The sequence below is a fragment of the Pecten maximus genome, chromosome 15 (genome assembly GCF_902652985.1).
Source record: "Pecten maximus chromosome 15, xPecMax1.1, whole genome shotgun sequence".
Lineage (NCBI taxonomy): Eukaryota > Metazoa > Mollusca > Bivalvia > Pectinida > Pectinidae > Pecten > Pecten maximus.
The window spans coordinates 19776863-19798293 of record NC_047029.1 but is presented as its reverse complement, the minus strand read 5'-3'; the positions used below and the strand labels follow the sequence as shown (position 1 = coordinate 19798293).

The following is a 21431-nucleotide window of genomic DNA, read 5'->3' as shown; positions in this document are numbered from 1 at the left end:
CTGTAGTCCGGGGACATACGATTTTTTTTGATTTAAACATATTTTTATTTGTAAATGAACTTTACAAAGGGATTGGGCACAAGTTATACAACTTATATAAAGCCATACGATTATCGTATACGAATAATCTGGTACTGGTAATTCAGCTATTAACATAGCAGATATATGTCATAATTAAGGATGTGTGTGTGTATAATATTTATAAAGGTTTTAAAATCTGGGGAAGTACCTATCATTATTCTCAGAAAATTAGTTGTATGCTATAAATAGTATTAAATATGGCCCCTGACAATATATAGATATGAACCCCCAAAGGAAAGAGGGACAGGCCACAACTGGGGACGAAGGCATATTGGACAGAGATGCGTGAAGAAGCCAAGTAAACATAGAGGGTCATTATCTCTCTAATTCATTTATTGCAAAATTCAGGTAAATACAGGTAGATAGGTGATAGAACTACAAAAATGTCAATTTAATGTTATACTTTGAGATGTGAAATTATATATTAAATTTTATTGACATAATAATATATATGTGAATATATATTTCAAACATATTCTACACTTTAAAAATTAAAAATAATACATATACATGTATATTTACTTTTTACTGATGATATATGATACTGGTCGGTACAATGGATAACTAGTATGCACTATTATCTTCAAAATACAATATAATAAGCACCACATATACATTCATACATACATTACAAATGATTTATATCATAAATAAACCAATAGTTTACTTTCTCTGTATAATATTTGTACTGCATATAACAAAAGATGAATTTATATTAAGGATGATACATTGTTAACAGATCAATATGCAACTACATATATGTAGTATGTTTTGTAATAAATATGTTGCTCGGTCGCCATAGTTGACGTAGTCGATGTCACCGTTGCGTAGAAGGGTTTTCAGTTGGGTCAAACGGTTGTTGAGTTGTCGGTATCTGCGTCACTAGGGCATTGGCAGTCCTCCGACAGCAAGCTGAAGTCGGGTGATGTCGTTTGTAGCCTGGATTTCTTTGAGTACACGGATGAAGATGTAAATGTTTGGGTGTACGTGTGTGGGATCCTCTTGGCTACTAGTAGTGGCAAAGGCTAGCATGCGTTCGTTGTCTGTTGTCATCAAAGAGGAGGAATTGGTCACCGTTATTGGTTCGAGTTCATTCATCTTCCAAAATGATGTCTGCCAAGGATATCGGTAGCTTTGGTAGCAGTTTGCTTCTAGAGTGGTAAAGGGATGTCTTACAGGTTGCGTAGGTGGGAATCTGCTCAAGTAGTGGTCTGTTAGCTGCCCAGTCCTGTGTCCTGTGTCTGTAGTTCGGATACTTCGTCGTAGATGGCGGGTATGGGTTTGAGTTCCTTCCTACACCTCTTCTTGATGCTGTTCATTATTTTCTGAACTCCCCCTTGGAAATGGTTTGGTGGGTGGCATGAAGCTTGGGCGCTCAATTTTCTTCATTAGCTTTAATTAGTTACAATATCTCTTCTGAGGTTGAACAAATAGCTTAATTGGTACAGACAACATCTCTCCTGAAGATGAACATAGCCTAATTAGTGACACCTCTCCTGAAGTTGATAATTTGTAATATGGCGGATACATATAAAAAATAAGTCGATTATATCAAAAATATAAAGCATAAATAACTTCAAATAATTTATCATCTTATTAAATTGCACGTTTTATTTTCATATTCGAACATCTGTGATATTATGTATAAATCTATTATTTTTATTTATTTGTCAACTGATACATTCAGTAATAGACGCCTTAATTTACCTGTACAGGTAACCGGAACGTTGATTTACCTGCACAGGTAGCAGTTAACTTAACTATTACACTACCTGTAAAACAACACTCCTCCTACATTGTTTACAAAAGTTTTTGGGAGAACCAGGATATATATTTTTCAGTTTTGGGAGAAACAGGATGACATCCTCCCACCTAAAATTGTATGAATTTATCGTGAAATACACTAGAATGCAGGATTTTGCATTTACATGCTAAAATTTGTATTAACTAAAAATCCCGTATCCGACCTTCATAATCATAAGTGCATATAAGTAATATTAAGTGAGTGCATGAGTGAGTGCAGAGCAAGGCAGGTGATACATATATCTTAATGTGTCTTCTGTTTGGGTGTAGTAACAAAGTTTAATTTGCTACATGAGTTTCCTAGTAGTTATGGATTAAGTTTTTGTTTTTTTTTGGTTTTTTTTTTCGAATGTGGTCAAAGCGGGTTCAAACTACCCAGCCCTCACTCGGTCTCGAACTAGCGCGCCTATGAGCCATAAGGCTCTCGGCAGAATAAATAATCTGAATCTGACCTCTCGGCAAACATTCTACCACAAGGCTAAAATAAGTTGTTTTTTTCACTACTCCCTCAGCAAGCCTAATCACTCCAGAAGAAAACCATGACTCAGGCTTTGTAACTCCAATCAAATATCTCAATCTTCTTTAGGTTTAACTTGAAGTAGTCAACGTCATCAAATTTGAAATCAAAGAAAATCGATGGGTCTCGAACTAGCGACCTCTCGCTCCCAAGGCAAACTTCCTACTGTAGAGGAACTGGGCTGAGCGGCGGTGGTCAGGTAGCACAAATAGTTAGAGTCATTTTACTTTCAAATGGTTTGTAAAGTATATATTTATATATTTACCTAAGTTATTAAGACACATAAAAAGCATTTTACCGCGTCAAATTATATCATTATGTCGGTGTTAGAGTCCCAGTTTGGTCGTTGCATTTCCCTCTCCCGATACGCGACGACTAGACTGAAGGGTGACATTCCGCTAAACTGAACTGTAAGGTGTCCTATACTCTCCACTTTTACATGAAAAGTTTGCCAACACACCTAATCTTTTTCTTTGTTGGTTGTTTTGACTTGTTCATCTTAATTATCCAGTATATAATTGTGCTTTAAACTTTGATAGGACCCCTGATAATTAGGGTTGATTTTCGTGCCTTTCTGTCGCCTGCTTTGTCATTCTTCTCACTTGGTTCCGTTCACGGCAGTATTCTTGGTAGGTTTCCTCAGTCCATACTTTTAGAAATCATGTGAAATTGTGTTACCCTTGTATTTATTGATTACGGGTTTTCTTTCGACTTGCAACACTTGCCGCTGTTTCTGAAGATAATTGCTCTATTTTTCAATTGGGATACATGTATCAATAAAGCCTTAAGTTTCATCCTCGGCTTGTTGATCTGGTTTTCTGCTGTATCAACGATATTTAAGATCAACAGTGTTGATAACTTGACATTTTCTCAAACGTTCGCATTTCTATATGTTACTCATATCATACATGTAAAACATGTTTGTTTGACTCAATGCATCACTGAACGCTTTCACTTCATCCGTCATGATTCTTGAAGTCTGCATCTCTGATGATATCTGTACATCAAACTTCTAAATATATCTTAGCTGTAATTTTTATTGCTACATCGTGTTTAGAATATCTGTTGATCAATAAAAGTTATGTTTTAGAGAAAACTTACATTTGAAACGAATGACATTTTATCTGGGGAATCGCCAAGACAATAGAATTCCATGACACATGTATGTTTTATACTCTTGGTGGATATATTTGTTTTACAGAAACGTCATCCATATGTGAATGAGTTTACGACCTGTATATTTTTTCATGTGCATTGTTTTAATTTCATTCTTCATTTTGTATTTTTTTTCTCTTTTTTTTATAAGTCATAATATCAGAGACATATAGAGAGTATATGTCTCTGATAATATAGACTAGTAACGTTACAAATTGTAAAATATGTCGGTACCGTGACTGAATTATTATCACTATGATTATTACTTCTGAAAAGACAATTATGTATTTTAATGTTTCAATGGAAGAGTTGACAGTTGTTACTTTTAATAAACCGCATAAAAAATATAATTTCCATGAATTACTATGTTACCATCCAATAATAACTGTTATCGTGATCGAATGCACCGCGATCTAGATCTGACGATAGTCGAACGCTCCAGTAGGGAATGTGTCACATGACTATTGGTGACCGGTAAATTTAGACCCCTCCAGTTTCGGTGGAAAACGAGAGGGATCTCGTATAGGCCTTTATCATTATGTTAGAAGAATGGCGAATACTTAGATGTATTTTTGTGGTTGTCATCGTCCAGCAGTGTCGGGGCGATACCACATCTAATCTAAGGCTTGTTAATTTGGTACGTAATCACTATTTTTGTATCAATCTATCATCATCATGCACTTGTAATCAAACTGTTAAAACCTTATATAACGTTGAGAGTACCGCTGTGTAAAATTACATCGATAGATTTCAACAAGAATGTAATAATAGATGGCATAAGACGTATCTCATCTGAAACACAGGAGAGGGTCCCAAACAGGAGATGCGTAATCGAGGGATGGACTACATACTCCTACTCACTGTATTATGTATGAGGTCTTGATACCCTTATCCCACCTGATTACATAATCGGTTGTAATCGGATGATCTCGGTAACCGATTGTACGATTATAATCGGTTGCTATTGATTAGTCTGTTTGAAATTTAAAATGCAAACAAAATTGAGCCAGAGAAGGCAACTGGCACTTACTTATTCATTTGCTATTTATATAGATCTATGGGACAAGGAATGTCTAATGCCATTAAAACATCCTATTGAAATTAAAAATTATCAAACGAGTGTTTATAAAACTTGACAAGTTTACTATGACTAGAAAATACACATATGATTGCAGCTTTTAAGTTAACACTTATTATCATTTAATGTTTTGTTTTGTTTAGATGCAACATACTGCGTGTATACATAAATACATTGTATGTTTCAGTAATATCATGGTTCGCCAAGCCAGAGACTTGTATATCACACTAGACAACTACATTGCCTCAATGATTTTTCAATACTGAAGGGCTTAAAGATTAGAGCCAAAGATGTCAAACTCATGTGAATAAAGAATATTGAATTAGTTAACAATTAGAATAAAAATTCTGATGGCATTATATGTATATAAACATAGGGACCCGATTAATCGATTATACAAAACATGATCGATGATCGTAATCCGTTGACAATAATCAACCGTTAATCGATCATTCCCGATTATCGACACATCACTATTACATAGGTGGATATTACGACAATTACATGACAGTCTGTCAAAAGTTTTCTGTCGTGTTAACCTTTAGATATTATTGGAGCAGGGATGGACCGACGAACCTTTTTTATTTCTTCTCAGGAAGCAGGGTCTTGTTTACTTCCCCAGTGATATTATCAATGTGAGATTTCCATTTAAGATCCTTTTGTAGTGCGACTGTTTGTTTGTTTAATATAAAAATAGACTTGGTCCAAGGATTGACCCCTTGCTATTCCTCACCCACAAAATATAAAGTTGTCTTGATTTTCTTGTTTCAAATCTTAATTGTTTTGCCCCTGCACATATTAACAAAATCATATTGATGGAATGTGAAAAAACCAACAGTTAAAAGAATTTAATACAGTGAAAAGTAGGGTATGAACCATGATATTCTACATTAGATCAGGGCCTTCTGGACATCAAAATAAATGTAAGTAGACAGGAAGTACTTATATACTCTGCTGTAGCCATTCTTAATGTGGAAAGGTCGAATCTGGAACCCACAGGGAGCAGTCCTTGGATCAATTCTATTCCTCTGTCACATAAATCACTTGCCTGTCTGTAACTGTCATCTACAGTATACTAGCTCTTTCGCTGATAACTGTCTTCTCTGCCGACTGTACCAAGTTCTGAATGGTTGTTTGTTGATTGTTGTAAATATTGTATCATGTCTTCTGTAGTTGATATTTAAACTTAACTCTGCAAATAACAGCAAATGTAACTTTTTTCGAAATTGGCCTTAGATATATAGCTATGAAAAAGGTATATGGGGTACCCGCTTGATAATACATGTACAATTTTCTCTAGGGTTGAAAATAATGTTTACATTTGAAAATAAAGTTTATGATTAACCATCACAAGATTTATCCCGCTAAATCTTATGGATCCCTTTATGATTTAATATTGGTTAAAATGATAAATGCTTGACCTAATTTGACATTGGGGGAATGAGGCTTATTCTGGGGGATTTATGTGTATGCCCTTTGGACCTCTTGTTTGTCCTCTGGTAAATATACAGACATGATTGTTTTACGTCTTGAAGTGGAATTCCGCTTTTTAGCCCACCATCATCAGATGGTGGGCTATTCAAATCGCCCTGCGTCCGTGGTCCGTGGTCCGTCCCTCCGTCCCTCCGTCCGTCCCTCCGTCCCTCCGTCCCTCCGTCCCTCCGTCCCTCCGTCCGTAAACAATTCTTGTTATCACTATTTCTCAGAAAGTACTGAAGGGATCTTTCTCAAATTTCATATGTAGGTTCCCCTTGGTCCCTAGTTATGCATATTGCGTTTTGAGACCAATCTGAAAACAACATGGCCGACAGGCAGCCATCTTGGATTTTGACAATTGAAGTTTGTTATCGCTATTTCTGAGAAAGTACTGAAGGGATCTTTCTCAAATTTCATATGTAGGTTCCCCTTGGTGCCTAGTTATGCATATTGCGATTTGAGACTAATCGGAAAACAACATGGCCGACAGGCAGCCATCTTGGATTTTGACAGTTTAAGATTGTTATTGCTATTTCTGAGAAAGTACTTAAGGGATCTTTCTCAAATTTCATATGAAGGTTCCCCTTGGTGCCTAGTTATGCATATTGCATTTTGAGACCAATCGGAAAACAACATGGCCGACAGGCAGCCATCTTGGATTTTGAAAATTGAAGTTTGTTATCGCTATTTCTGAGAAAGTACTGAAGGGATCTTTCTCAAATTTCATATGAAGGTTCCCCTTGGTGCCTAGTTATGCATATTGCATTTTGAGACCAATCTGAAAACAACATGGCCGACAGGCAGCCATCTTGGATTTTGACAATTGAAGTTTGTTATCGCTATTTCTGAGAAAATACTGAAGGGATCTTTCTCAAATTTCATATGTAGGTTCCCCTTGGTGCCTAGTTATGCATATTACGATTTGAGACTAATCGGAAAACAACATGGCCGACAGGCAGCCATCTTGGATTTTGACAGTTGAAGTTTGTTATCGCTATTTCTGAGAAAGTACTGAAGGGATCTTTCTCAAATTTCATATGAAGGTTCCCCTTGGTGCCTTGTTATGCATATTGCGTTTTGAGACCAATCTGAAAACAACATGGCCGACAGGCAGCCATCTTGGATTTTCTCAATTGAAGTTTGTTATCACTATTTCTGAGAAAGTACTGAATGGATCTTTCTCAAATTTCATATGTAAGTTTCCCTTGGTGCCTAGTTATGCATATTGCATTTTGAGACCAATCTGAAAACAACATGGCCGACAGGCAGCCATCTTGGATTTTGACAGTTGAAGTTTGTTATCGCTATTTCTGAGAAAGTACTGAAGGGATCTTTCTCAAATTTCATATGAAGGTTCCCCTTGGTGCCTTGTTATGCATATTGCATTTTGAGACCTATCGGATAACAACATGGCCGAAAGGCAGCCATCTTGCAATTTGACAATTGAAGTTTGTTATCGCTATTTCTGAGAAAGTACTGAAGGGATCTTTCTCAAATTTCATATGAAGGTTCCCCTTGGTGCCTAGTTATGCATATTGCATTTTGAGGCCAATCTGAAAACAACATGGCCGACAGGCAGCCATCTTGGATTTTGACAATTGAAGTTTGTTATCGCTATTTCTGAGAAAGTACTGAAGGGATCTTTCTCAAATTTCATATGTAGGCTCCCTTTGGTGCTTTGTTATGCATATTGCGTTTTGAGACCAATCTGAAAACAACATGGCCGACAGGCAGCCATCTTGGATTTTGACAATTGAAGTTTGTTATCACTATTTCTGAGAAAGTACTGAATGGATCTTTCTCAAATTTCATATGTAAGTTTCCCTTGGTGCCTAGTTATGCATATTGCGTTTTGAGACCAATCTGAAAACAACATGGCCGACAGGCAGCCATCTTGGATTTTGACAGTTGAAGTTTGTTATCGCTATTTCTGAGAAAGTACTGAAGGGATCTTTCTCAAATTTCATAAGTAGGTTCCCCTTGGTCCCTTGTATTGCATTTTTGGACCAGTCTGTCCTGAAAACAACCTGACAAACAAACAGCCATTATCGTTAAATCTCAAATTTCTTATATAGCTAGGATTCCATTGTTTGAAAAGTACTGGAGGGATGTCTCAATTTGCACAGATTAGTAAAATGAAGGGAAAAGTAGAGAAAAGATCAATCTGACATGGAACCTATGAAGATCATTCAATGGTGGGCGCCAAGATCCCTCTGGGATCTCTTGTTTGTATAATGTTGATGTTCACTTCTGCCCCTTGTAATCCCGCCGGGGGGAGGTCCTCCAGACCCCCTGTCTCCGGGACCTCCCCCGGCGGGATTACAAGGGGCAGATTTAAGTTAACATCAAAATTTTACAAAAAGGCGGAATTCCACTTCAAAAGGTAAAATCAGCTTTTTTTTTCTGTTCTATGCAATCATGTCTATAAATACTTTTAACACTGAAGAGAAAGTTAATTTATGATAATTAAGAGACACATTTCTTGTGCTCTTGACCGAGTCTTAAAATTTTGATTCATTGTACTTTATTTTTCAGGTATATCGCCATGGTGACCGGTCTCCAATTGATGTGTACAAAGGAGATCCCAATGGAAAAGATCAATGGCCCAACGGAATGGGATGGCTTTCCAAGGTCAGTACACGAAGTCACAAGTAAACATCTTGTATCCGAGGATAGACTTTGCTGGAATAAGAACTACAATTTGATATTATATTGAAATGTTATATTAAATATATAATGTAGTCATTTTAAGGCCAGTCCTTCTTGAATCAGTTGGTAGACAACATACGAAGGCTTATCACTTGATATCCAGAGCAATCGAGGTAAAGTGCATTGTCTATAAGGACACAACAGCTCATTAGAAGAGATGTGTTCTGAGATTCCTGAAAAACACTAACCACACTGGGAAGCCAATGCATATTGATATATAGACTGACCCAGATTGTAATCTAAAAATTGAATCATAATGCTATATCATACATTAGAAAATTAAGTCTGAACCAAATTCTTAATAACCTCTGGTGTGTAGTTCTGATGCTATACAATTGAACAATGTATTATTACATGCTATAATCAATGTATATACTTTACAGATTGGTATGAACCAGTATAATAAACTTGGTCAGTGGCCAATTGGCCATGGGTGACAGATGTTTTCACTGAGCTTTACTTTACAGATTGGTATGAATCAGCATTATGAACTTGGTCAGTGGTTAAGGAACAGATACAATGGTTTCCTGAGCAGTGATTATATCCACACAGAGGTAGGTACTGGTAGGTCTTCAGGAAAACATCATTTAATACTGATACAGTCATACACAATGTAGGGCTATTCCGTTAAAATATCTATCTCACCCCAGGACTCCAAAATAAATCTCTTCTTTCCATGATTGAATTGCCTTTCTATTACTTTTATGTACTTAATTAAATAAATTCCATGGGTTGTACCCCTTAAACAAACCTAGAGTCCTGGGGTTGGGTAGACATTTTACTGGAAAAGCCCTTACCAGTGATAAGTACCCACTCTCAAGGATATAGGAACCAAACAATTACCAGTGATTTCTGATAGAGTGGTAATTATAACCACTCTGATGGATTAGTTACCAAACACAGATTACCAGTGATTTCTGATCGAGTGGTAACCGCTCTGATGGATAGGTAAACTAAATATAGCTTACCAGTGTTTTCTGATCGAGTGGTAACCTATCTGATGGATAGGTAAACTAAATATAGCTTACCAGTGATTTCTGATCGAGTGGTAACCGCTCTGATGGATAGGTAAACTAAATATGGCTTACCAGTGATTTCTGATCGAGTGGTAACCTGTCTGATGGATAATTATAAGTAGCTAAACACAGATTACCAGTGGTTTCTAGTAGAGTGGTAACCTATCTGATGGATAAGTAACTAAACACAGATTACCAGTGATTTCTGATAGAGTGGTAACCTGTCTGATGGATAGGTAAACTATAAACACAGCTTTACCAGTGATTTTTAATTGAGTGGTAACCTGTCTGATGGATAAGTAAACTAAACACAGATTACCAGTGATTTCTGATAGAGTGGTAACCTGTCTGATGGAGATATATGTTAAAGTTACTCTGTTAGGATATGTTACCTACAATTGTAATCTACATGTGATTTCTTTTTAAGTATGTAACCTTATACATTTATTTCCTTGCAAAATATCTGTGATTTCATTTAGTTTTCTTGAAGGATATGATACCCTACCCAATTTAACTGTGGTTTCTGTTTAAGTAATCTGGTGTCTTCTGAATGTAACAATACACATTTTACCTGCTATTTATGTTAGAGTTGCCTCCCTTGTCACTCTTAACCTCACACCATTTATCATGCTATCTGTTCAAGCCTGCTACTGGATATGATACTTACCAACACTATTTACCTTTGACCTCTTCTGTTAAGATTACCATGAACATCATACTTGTGATTTGCATGAGTTATCGCCCAAATGACAAGCATTGAATGAAATAGATATATATTCAATGGTATAAAAGTATGTAGAATGTTTATAGGTGCCGTGGTAAAAGCTGCAGGTACTACTGGCTAGTCGAAAGGTGCCGCAGATTATATTTGTTTGAAGCCTGATGTCAGGGCACAAGTCATAAAATTGTTCCTTCATCCTTTGTGTTAAAGGGACATCACGGTAAACCAATTTTTATTTTGTATTTTTTCATATTATTCGGTATATCTTTAAAAAAAATATCCTTATGAACAATAACCATTCGAATTTGATGATATATGTATATAAAAAAACATCAATTATTAATTATAAAAAGGTTATCACAATTCGTTGATCAATAGTCTGAATATGCAAATTTTGTGACATATACGATAACACGTATGCGCACAACACACTAAAACACCTGAAAACAAAAATGGCTTCCAATGTGGATCGACTGCGGTTGAAAACGATAATAGCTTCCGCAATGAAGAAAATAATTGGAAAATGGGTCAAACACAATCCTAGAATTAAACTTGGGAAGCAGTACAATACAGTTCAAACATGAAAACAGCAGTAATACGGACGCTGCTCGTATTCTACTTGATTGCTGGATAGTAGGTCATGACAATCTCTGTAATATTTACACAAACTCGGTAATATTTATACAGTCTGTACAAGTACATCGCTACTGTCACTATACTATATGTACGATGTTTTACACTTTTTTACACATAAATATATGTGCCGGAATATATACAGAACGTGTTATTTAACATTTAAACCACTGTATAATATAGTTGTCCAACTAATCCAATTCGCCTTGTAAACTATCGTGTGTTTGTGTTGCCTCGATTTCAAAACAGTTACGTGATGATTTAAAAATAATTTCCGCGCTAAATTTAGAGGGGATTCCCAACTAAATCAAGTGGTCAAGCTGGACATGAGGATCGACTGTGAACATTGGGACAGCACAGAAACATAACTGGAAAGGAACAAAACACGTACATTCATTGAAAATTACAACGTTTTTACCGTGATGTCCCTTTAATTACCACATGTATTTTATAATAAATATAATATATATACATGTATGTATGTACATGTGATTGTCTTAAACTCTTTTGAATGTACTTATTCAAAATGTTTGAAGCATTTAACACTATGTTCTCTGCTTCCTTATATGGACAGATATTGGTGACAAGTTCTGATGAGGACCGCTGTCTAATGAGTGCAGAGTGCAACCTGGCTGGCTTGTATCCTCCTGCTAGTGATCAGATGTGGAATAACAACATCACCTGGCAACCGATCCCCATCCACACAAAACCGAAATATGAGGATAATGTGAGTACACAACATTTAGTAGTTGTTACATCCACACAAAACCTAAATATGAGGGTAATATGAGTACACAACATTCAGTAGTCGTCACATCTACACAAAACCTAAATTATATGAGGGTAATAAGTATTGGATTTTTATGCAAGATATTTTAATGACTATTCTCCTGTCACCTTCATTAGACAAATGGACAGTGAAGTGTAGTTACACTGAGTTGTAAGTTTAAGACAATACTTTTTGGCTTCAATATAATGTTTAATTATGTATACTGAGGTGGTTGACAGTTGATGTAATCCACTCTGTGTTGTCAATTTGGGTATATGTTAGTCTGTTAATGTAAGGAACAATATTTAGTCCAATCACACCAACACAAAACATTACATAATTAGTACTGTATAAGTTTGTTAATTAATAAAGACACAAAATTAAATAATGGCCACTTTAGTTAGTTAAACCAGAAAATGCAACAGCATCTCATAAACAGGTTATAAATTAATGAAGTAGTACAGGAAGTAAATAGGAATGTTTAATTGTAACGGATTTGTATGCTATTGTGCATGTGGTGTTAAACATGTTCAAAACAATAGACAGTTTTTTTTGAAGTGATATAACCTAACCTTTAGATATTTGATTTTCTTTGAAGCGTATAAATATGGGAGAGGATTGCCCATCTTACACGGAGCAGTACGACGCAGACATGAGGTCACCTCCTATTGCTGCCATTGACAAGGCAAACCAGGCATGTATCACAGCTTTATGACTATATATATATATATACATAGATAATGTATTTACGGTCGCATAATTATGTAACTGATATTGTACATGTTTTCACCTCTTTTAGTAAGAAACAAAAACCTGGAGAACACTCATGGATGTCTTGTTTGGTCTGATTGATCACCTAGACCAGTAAATTGGCCAAGTAATGTCAGTGGTTAATTCCATTTTTCATTGAAATCTTTGTGTTCATGCAATTTATGAAGGGCATGAAAGAATGCAGCTTAGTTAATAATTATTCAGATTATACACAAAATTTGAGGTGTATATTAAAAGAAACAGGAGACCCAGAGACATGATGTAGGGCCTTTAGCATACTGGGGTGAAGAGCTATCAAGGTTGTTGAAATGAATGACCTTGACCTTCGTTCAAGGTCACATAGGCTAAATATGCGAAAATCTTTAAATGACATCCTTTCGATTAAGTCAGAGATCCAGAGACCTGACTTGAACAACATTGACCTCAAACTCAAGGTCATGGGAATAAAACCTGCCAAAATATAAAAACTAAGGTGACAGTTAAGGCCTTATTCCACATATTGTGGTGGGTTTGAGACTCTTCGATCTCCAACAATCGATTATGTATAATCAAAAAATTAAGTCTGAGCTGATGAGACGGAATAGCAGGTAACAGATTGTGTCAAAGTAAACATAGTTGCCACAGGGGTTTCAATAAAATATTGGACGTTTCCTTAATTGAAACATAATCAAAGGTCTACAGTTATGATATTTTTTCTGTTTGCAAACATCTGCAGTCTTTTGAGTTGGACTTGAGAGCTTATATTTTATTAGAGTATCCAATTAATATAACTACTGCCATGGAATACTATTAGCACCTCCATGATATTGTTTAGGATGCCTCATTTAAATATTGCTCAGGTTTGATACTGTAGATCCCCACTATTTTTTCAGATATCCCAATCTCCACTTGTGAAACTGTTTTCATTTAAATGTTATTTATAATTTGTGTATTTATGATTTCAGGATTTTTACAAGTTCCTGTACAATAAGACAGGATGGGGACCTCAGAATGTCACCACCCTGTGGAAGATAGCGGACCTTTTTCTCTGTGAGGTAGATAATTGTCACTTTTGTGTGGGAAGCTTTTTTCAATACATTTAACCGGTAACTTGCAATTGTTTAGTACAGTTAATGTTGGTAACCAAATCAGCTGATAATGTGTTGGTTTTTGTATTCATCATTCAGGCTACAAATAAAAAATGAAGAAAAGGATAATAGTCAAAAGTTTGAATAAAGCATTCTTGTCAAGGGATTTCCATATTCAGTTTATAATCAAACATCTGAAACTTGATAAACTTTATGTTAATCAACGTTTGGTTTTCTTTCAGAAGTAATATCATTTCTTTGAATTTATTGATTTTTGAAAGCATTGTCCATTTTCTTCCAATTTAATATTTTCATTTACTCCAGAAAGCCCATGGACTGAATTTGACAACATGGGCATCAGAAGTATGGAAGAATGAGAATATTACAGTGTACGAAAAGCTGCATTATCTTGACGACATTGCCTTCAGATTACTGTTTAGTGGGCCGAAGAGTAGATTAAAGGGAGGTAAGTCACCTCATTTTTCTTGATAATTATATACAAATTGATTTACCAGACATGTGACATGTATATAGGGATTATAATGAACAGATACAGACATGTATATATAGGGATTATAAAAAACAGATAAATGGTTAAACAGACATGTATATAATATATATAGGGATTATAAAAAACAGATAAATGGTTTAACATACATGTATATAGGGATTATAATGAACAGATAAATGGTTTAACAGACATGTATATAATATATATAGGGATTAAAAAAAACCAGATAAATGGTTTAACATACATGTATGTAGGGATTATAATGAACAGATAAATAGTTTACAGTTTGTGAATTTTACTGGTACTACTGATTATTTCATCATTTTATTGCCTTAATATTTTATTTTACTCTAGTTCACAATCTGTAAACATTTATTGTATATTGCTTATATGTGTATGCCTGCTTTGGTTTAAATGTGGTGAACCAGTTTATCAAGGAACTTCTCTGTTTTAAAATCTAATTCTTGTTTGTTGCTATGTATTAGGTCCTCTGCTTAAAGAAATCATTGAAAATATGAATCGTCGTTTGAAGGGCGAGGCACTTCCCAAACTGTATATGCACTCCGGGGTAAGTTATAAGAAATTTAGGACTGGAAATCATGACTAGAAAACACAAAAACAAGAGAATTTTCAAGTTGATATTAATATATATTTCATATTTAATATCAATAAGATAAAGCAAAAACTGAAATTAAATGAAGTTAGATTACCAGGTGTTTCCGAAGAATATTAAGCGTCTTACTCCATAATTACGCCTGGCTTGTAAATCAAGTTCAAATCAGAGAAATGTCACATCCTTAAAAGAAATACTGGATGGTACCAAATGTGGAAGGAAGGACAATATTTTTCCTCATACACCATTAAATTTTCATCGTTCAACCTGAATATCTCGATATCTTGTGATGGGATGTTTATAACATTCCTCATCAGTGATCTGTCATCTATCCTTATTCTTCTAATCACTATTTCTAAAAAGGTACCTATTAAAGGATATGTGTCAAATTTATTATGCAAATTGACCCTGTTCACTAGTTGTGGATATTCATTTTTGTTTTAACTCAAATTTTGACTGAATGACCAGTAATGCTGAATTTTTTCCTACCTTGGACACTTGTATTTTGAGATTGACAGATTCTTTGTGTTATTTCTCAAAAAATGTTTGAAGGATCTCTCTCAAACTTAACATGTTGAAATTCCCCCATGTTTGTATATTTCAAGTGCAACTTTACATTGAAGTTTTAAATTTGATATATTAATGAAAAAAAACATGGCTAATGGATAGTTGCCTTGTATGTGGAGAATTCTTAGTTATCATCACCATTCTACACAGTGGAGAGGTTTTGCTTGGTACATGTATCTGTTTTAGCCATTGCTATTCCAGTTGATAGGTCAATTGTTGGCCTCGCTTTCAAATTACAGTGTGAAACATTGCATTTACTTTTTACTTGACTTAATTGTATTGCAAATTATAATTAAGAGGAAGGGAAAGTGCAGAAAAAATATCCAATATCCAGTATCTAACAAAGAATTATGTGTAATTAATGTAATTTGAAAGACATAAGATATTAGTACCTATCGGAACAAATTGAAAGTTATATGTAACTACTCAGTAGAACCAAAATGAAATAAACTGCTTTCTACCACAATACCCTGTGTTATTCCACTCTCAAGCCATTGTATAAATGGCCCGACTGTTGGATTAATATATGTTATATTACTAGTGAAATATTACCTTCCGGTCTTTTGATTGATCAAGAATTTGAACTTTGACCCGAGCTGCAATTGTAATTGAATCAATAATCGAATGATGTCCCATCACCGGGTCCCAGCCGTCACCTGTACACCTTATCTATATAAGCGAAATAAGACTTGACAACGTTTCCCTTTGATTCAAACCAATATTATTGTGGTAGAAACAGGTCACAAGACTCGTGATTTTTGGATATGGAATTTATTTAACATAAGTAAGTTACTTTTTAAAAGTTACAAAAGACACTCGCTAAAGCTTGTGTCTTTTGTTACTTTCAAAAATTAACTTACTAGTGTAACATCTATTCATACAGTTACATTGTATATTATCTTTCTGTATATCGGGACACATCAGTGATATGCTAAGGGTCTAAATTGACCATACAACTCGAAAAAGAGGAAATGAATGTCACAAGCAGTGTGGACTAAATATAACCCAGTCTTGATTTATTTTCTCCAGCATGATACTACTGTAGCGGCCCTGTTAACAGCTCTCGGACTGTTTGATCATGGCAGGAGTCCTCCTTATGCTGCAATGGTAGCCGTGGAACTGAGGGAAATCATCACCTCTCGCCCTCATAAATACTTTGTGAATGTCTTTTACAAAAATAACACAGAAACAGCCTACAAACTAGCCATTCCAGGTAAGCTTCAGAAAAATTCGCAGCTCTAGACTGTTGCTTGATATACCCATTTATTACCTGACCATTGATTTATAAACATAATTAGTTTTTATGTAAGAAGACATGACATCACTTAAGCAATGAACAGTGGTTTTAATGTTGTTATAGTCGATATGGCAACAAGATGTATGGTGGGCAAATGAAACATTGAAACCCGCCATATCGACTATAACAACATCAAAACCACTGTTCAATACTTATATTTACATTGTCTTACAATTTTCGTCAACTTATGAAAAAAACTAAACCAACACAAAAAAATCCCACCTTTCTTAATGTCACATGACCTACTGGGTGTTATAGGCGTATGGTGGCAACTGCCTCTTAGCATTATGTCAATGGGGAAATGTGGAGTAAATGTGAATATTGGAAGATAACAGTTCTGTTTTTTAAAAGGACTTATTATATTTTAAATGTATTATTCCACACAGGGACCTGTCTTATGTTTTTAGTGTCTTATTCTACATGGAGATTGGTCTGTCATGCTTTTAGTGACTTATTCTACACAAGGAATTGTCTAATGTTTTTAGTGTCTTATTCAACACTGGGACTTGTCGTCAGTATGCATGTTTTCCTTGTTTTATGCTACACAGAAACTTTTTCATAATGTTTTTGACCTTGTAAGTTTTTTCAAAATAAATAATGTATCAAGTGTTATATTACAAATCTGTTTCAGGTTGTAAGATAGACTGTCCATATGACACATTTCTCAATTTAACAAAGAATAAGATTCCGACCGATTGGGAGAAGGAATGTGGGTTGACAGATAACTCTGGAGACAAGAAGAAAGGCATCTTTACCATTTGTAAGTCCTGTATTGTAAAAATACCCAGTAATGTAAACATGGCTATTTCCACAAGGGTTTAATCTCAGACTTGAATTCAATAAGTAAACAATATTTGAAGGTGTTATTTCTGCAATTGATGTAGATCTACTTTTTATCATTTGTACATATGATATTCCATAAATACCTCATACGTCACAAAGCAATAGGTGTGGTGGAAATTTTTGCTGCAAAATGGCTGACATTTCTTTAGCGTAAGTTTCCCTATCATGTACGTTTCCACGTTTACAGAACTGACGTTGTAACCCCTTTGTAACTCCCATGCTTCACTTTATAGAAAAGGTTCCTTGGCCCGGTCATATCACCCTCGTCACTAAGAGACATCATAAAACTTACAGTACACAGACCGAGGTATATCAATGTTAGGGCCTAAACTAAAGTTTAGATTCCATTGTATTGACTGTGCAACGCTTATGTAAACCTCTATGTCAAATCAGTCCAGGTTTTTTTAGGTCACCCGAGACGAAGCTCAATTTACCAATTCTAATCGCCTTTTGTCCGTTGTCGTCATTGTGCGTTAATTGTGAGTCCATAAACAATTTACATTTTCGACTTCTTCTCCAAAACCGGAGTAGAAACTTTACTATAGTTGATGGCAGAAAGCTTCTTTACCTAAAGGTCGACCAAAATTGTGAATTATATGGTCCCCACCCCCAGGCCCAGTGGCCTGAGGGGCAGGGCCAAAAAGGGTCAAACTGACTAAAAATTCAAAAATCTTCTTCTCTACACTCAGATATGGTACAATCAAACACTTGTCATAGATGGAAGGGTCTTTAGATGTTTTACCAAATTTGTGAATTTCAATACCCTGGGGTCTCACGTTTGCCTCTGGGGAGGGGGTAAAGTTTACTATAGTTTATATAGGGAAATAAAATATTTGACTATGACTTATTGGATTTGTATTGGAATTCATTGTAATTTGGTTAACATTATGAGCATTGAATGACTGTTTGATAGTGTACACATGTTGGCCCTGACTGTCCCCAGGGACTGATAGGTGGTGCTAAAAATGGCCAGATTGACTGAAATTTCAAAAATCTTCTTCTCAAGACTTATATAAGGTAGATTCAAATACTTTTCATTGATGGAAGGGTCTTATGGGGCTTTACTTAAATTGTGAATTTCATGACCCTGGGGTCACACATTTGCCCCTGGGGAGGGGAAAAAATTTACTATAGTTTATATAGGGAACTCACATTTTTGACTATCATTTGTTTGATTTCTATTGGAAATCATTCTTGCTTTGTTAACATTATCAGCATGGGATGACAGCTTAATGATATGCACATGTTGGCCCTTACAGACCCCTTGGACTTATGAGTGAGGCCAAAAAAAGGGTCAATTAAATTAATTGAAATATTTGAAACCTCTCTTCTTTCTGACATGCAAATTAAAAGAAATTAGAATAAATAGAATATCAAACTATAAAATTTTACCTCGCTGTTTAAATGTTAAGACTACCATCATCATCAGTCACTGTTTAATACCAACTGCTCTCTTAGGTCAGTTTAAAGTAAACTAAACCATATAGACATTTGATCATGAGTTAGATTTGAACTTAAACATTGTCCCATACACTGGATACAGTGGATCAATTTGATTTCAGTGTAATCTTGACCACTGCCCTTTATGTTTTATAGCAACTGTAATGTCCATCGTCCTTGATTTCAGTGTAATCTTGACCACTGTCCTTTATGTTTACAGCAACTATAATGTCCATCGTCCTTGGCGGCCTTCTCCTGGTCACTCTCATAGTTTTGGTGGTCACATGTCTACGGGCGCGGAGAGGGAATGACGGATTCAGAAAATTTTTAGCAAACAACGTGTGATTCTGTGTATTACATAATGTATCATTGTTTTTTCTTGAAACATCAAAGAAATGTTGTATTTTACCATGATCTTGCTCAAATATTTTTACCTGTATGGGTTTCATGCAGAACAGATTTTTTGAAAAATGTTTTTGCTGTCATTTTTCATTATAAGTCATGTATTAGTGTGATTTATGATCAAGAATTGTAAAATGCATGTACCATTCTGAAAAAAAAAACTTTCTGAAGAAAATGTTGGCTCGCAACAGACTTGGGCATTTTTCGTTTCTGGCAGCAGTATATTGTCAGTGTAAAAACTTTGTTAAAGTCAAAATTATCACAAGTGCCTAAGTTTACATAATTGGACCTTGAGTATACTTATATCTTTCACATTTGAATTTCAACAAAAATTGTTTGCTTATTGCACGTTGTTGATAGATTAGGCCATATTAAAGCTTCTGTTAGGTCTATTTGATGCAAGTTGACTTATTCTAAATAATGTCGAAGCAGAGACCCACAATATATATATATAATAACGTATAACTCTTGTTTAAGGTTAACACACTTGAGTAATTGCCAATAAATAAATGTGAAATTTACAAAAAACAAAAGAAAAATGATAAACTGAGCTATTTTTTCAGTGGATTGCTATCTACTTACTGTGATAAAGCCATTGAATGAATGTATGAATGCAAATCTTCCTTATGCTTTCAAGAATGCTGATTGTCAAAACTCCATCCCATGGTGCTCTTTTTGTATGCTATCATAAGCTCAAATTTAAACATTCCATTAATCTATTTCCAGTTTGGTTATTCTGTTTTGTTTATGTCTGTTTTGTAATCATATTCCTGTATTGATATATATCTAAGACGCGGGTAAGAATGGAGTGCAGATTTACATCATTGATTCAATATACAGTTTTAAGATATATATTGTTGAAAAATTCTTTTTGTATTGCCCTAGTCTCTTTTGAAAATCAGGATTTATGTTTACAGTTGAAAATGATTTTTTTATCGCTGTCTATGTCACTTTTGAAAATCGAGGATTTGTAAACTAATCTGTAATGGAACAAGGAAAAATATAACTTAAATTTCCACTGTACAGGTACCTCCTTAAACTGCCCTTCATCAATGTACATGTAACATACACACTGTAAATTGTTCATACATTGTAGAATACACCCTGAAACTGTTCATACATTGTAGCATACACCCTAAAACTGTTCATACATTGCAGCATACACACTGAAATTGTTCATACATGGTAATATGCTCCCTTAAACTGTTCATTCATTGTAGCATACACCCTAAAACTGTTCATTCATTGTAGCATACACCCTAAAACTGTTCATAGATTGGAGAATACACCCTGAAACTGTTCATACATTGTAGCATACACCCTAAAACTGTTCATACATTGTAGCATACACCCTGAACTGTTCATACATTGTAGAATACACCCGAAACTGTTCATAAATTGTAATATTCACCCCGAAACTGTTCATTCATTGTAGAATACACCCTGAAACTGTTCATACATTGTAGCATACACCCTGAAACTGATCATACATTGTAGAATAAACCCTGGAACTGTTCATACATTGTAACATTCACCCTGAAACAGTTAATTCATTGTAGAATACACCCTGAAACTGTACATACATTGTAGAATACACCCTAAAACTGTACATACATTGTAGAATACACCGTGAAACTGTACATACATTGTAGAATACACCGTGAATCTGTTCATACATTGTAGAATTAACCCTGGAACTGTTCTTACATTGTAACATTCACCCTGAAACTGTTAATTCATTGTAGAATACACCCTAAAACTGTACATACATTTTAGAATACACCCTAAAACTGTACATACATTGCAACATACACCATGGAACTGTTCATACATTGTAGAATACACCCTGAATCTGTTCATACATTGTAGAATACACCGTGAATCTATTCATACAGTGTAGAATACACCCAAAACTGTTCATACATTGTAGAATACACCCGAAGCTGTTCATACATTGTAATA

The 21431-nt window shown here is 35.1% G+C and overlaps 1 protein-coding gene across 2 annotated transcripts; it reads left to right on the top strand.

The window, feature by feature from the left end:
- Positions 1-319: 319 nt before the first annotated feature.
- Positions 320-21290, top strand: LOC117343838 (lysosomal acid phosphatase-like). Of its 2 annotated transcripts, none has more exons than XM_033906370.1 (11): positions 320-429; positions 8646-8741; positions 9287-9373; positions 11764-11916; positions 12557-12652; positions 13674-13763; positions 14121-14262; positions 14793-14875; positions 16517-16700; positions 17416-17544; positions 19288-21290. In XM_033906370.1, the coding sequence occupies exons 2-11, from the start codon at positions 8724-8726 to the stop codon at positions 19410-19412; spliced, it is 1107 nt and encodes a 368-aa protein (XP_033762261.1). In that variant the 5' UTR covers positions 320-429; positions 8646-8723; the 3' UTR covers positions 19413-21290. The 2 variants fall into 2 exon arrangements, with proteins under 2 accessions (XP_033762261.1, XP_033762260.1); XM_033906369.1 differs by lacking the exon at positions 320-429 and adding an exon at positions 4011-4193.
- Positions 21291-21431: the final 141 nt, after the last annotated feature.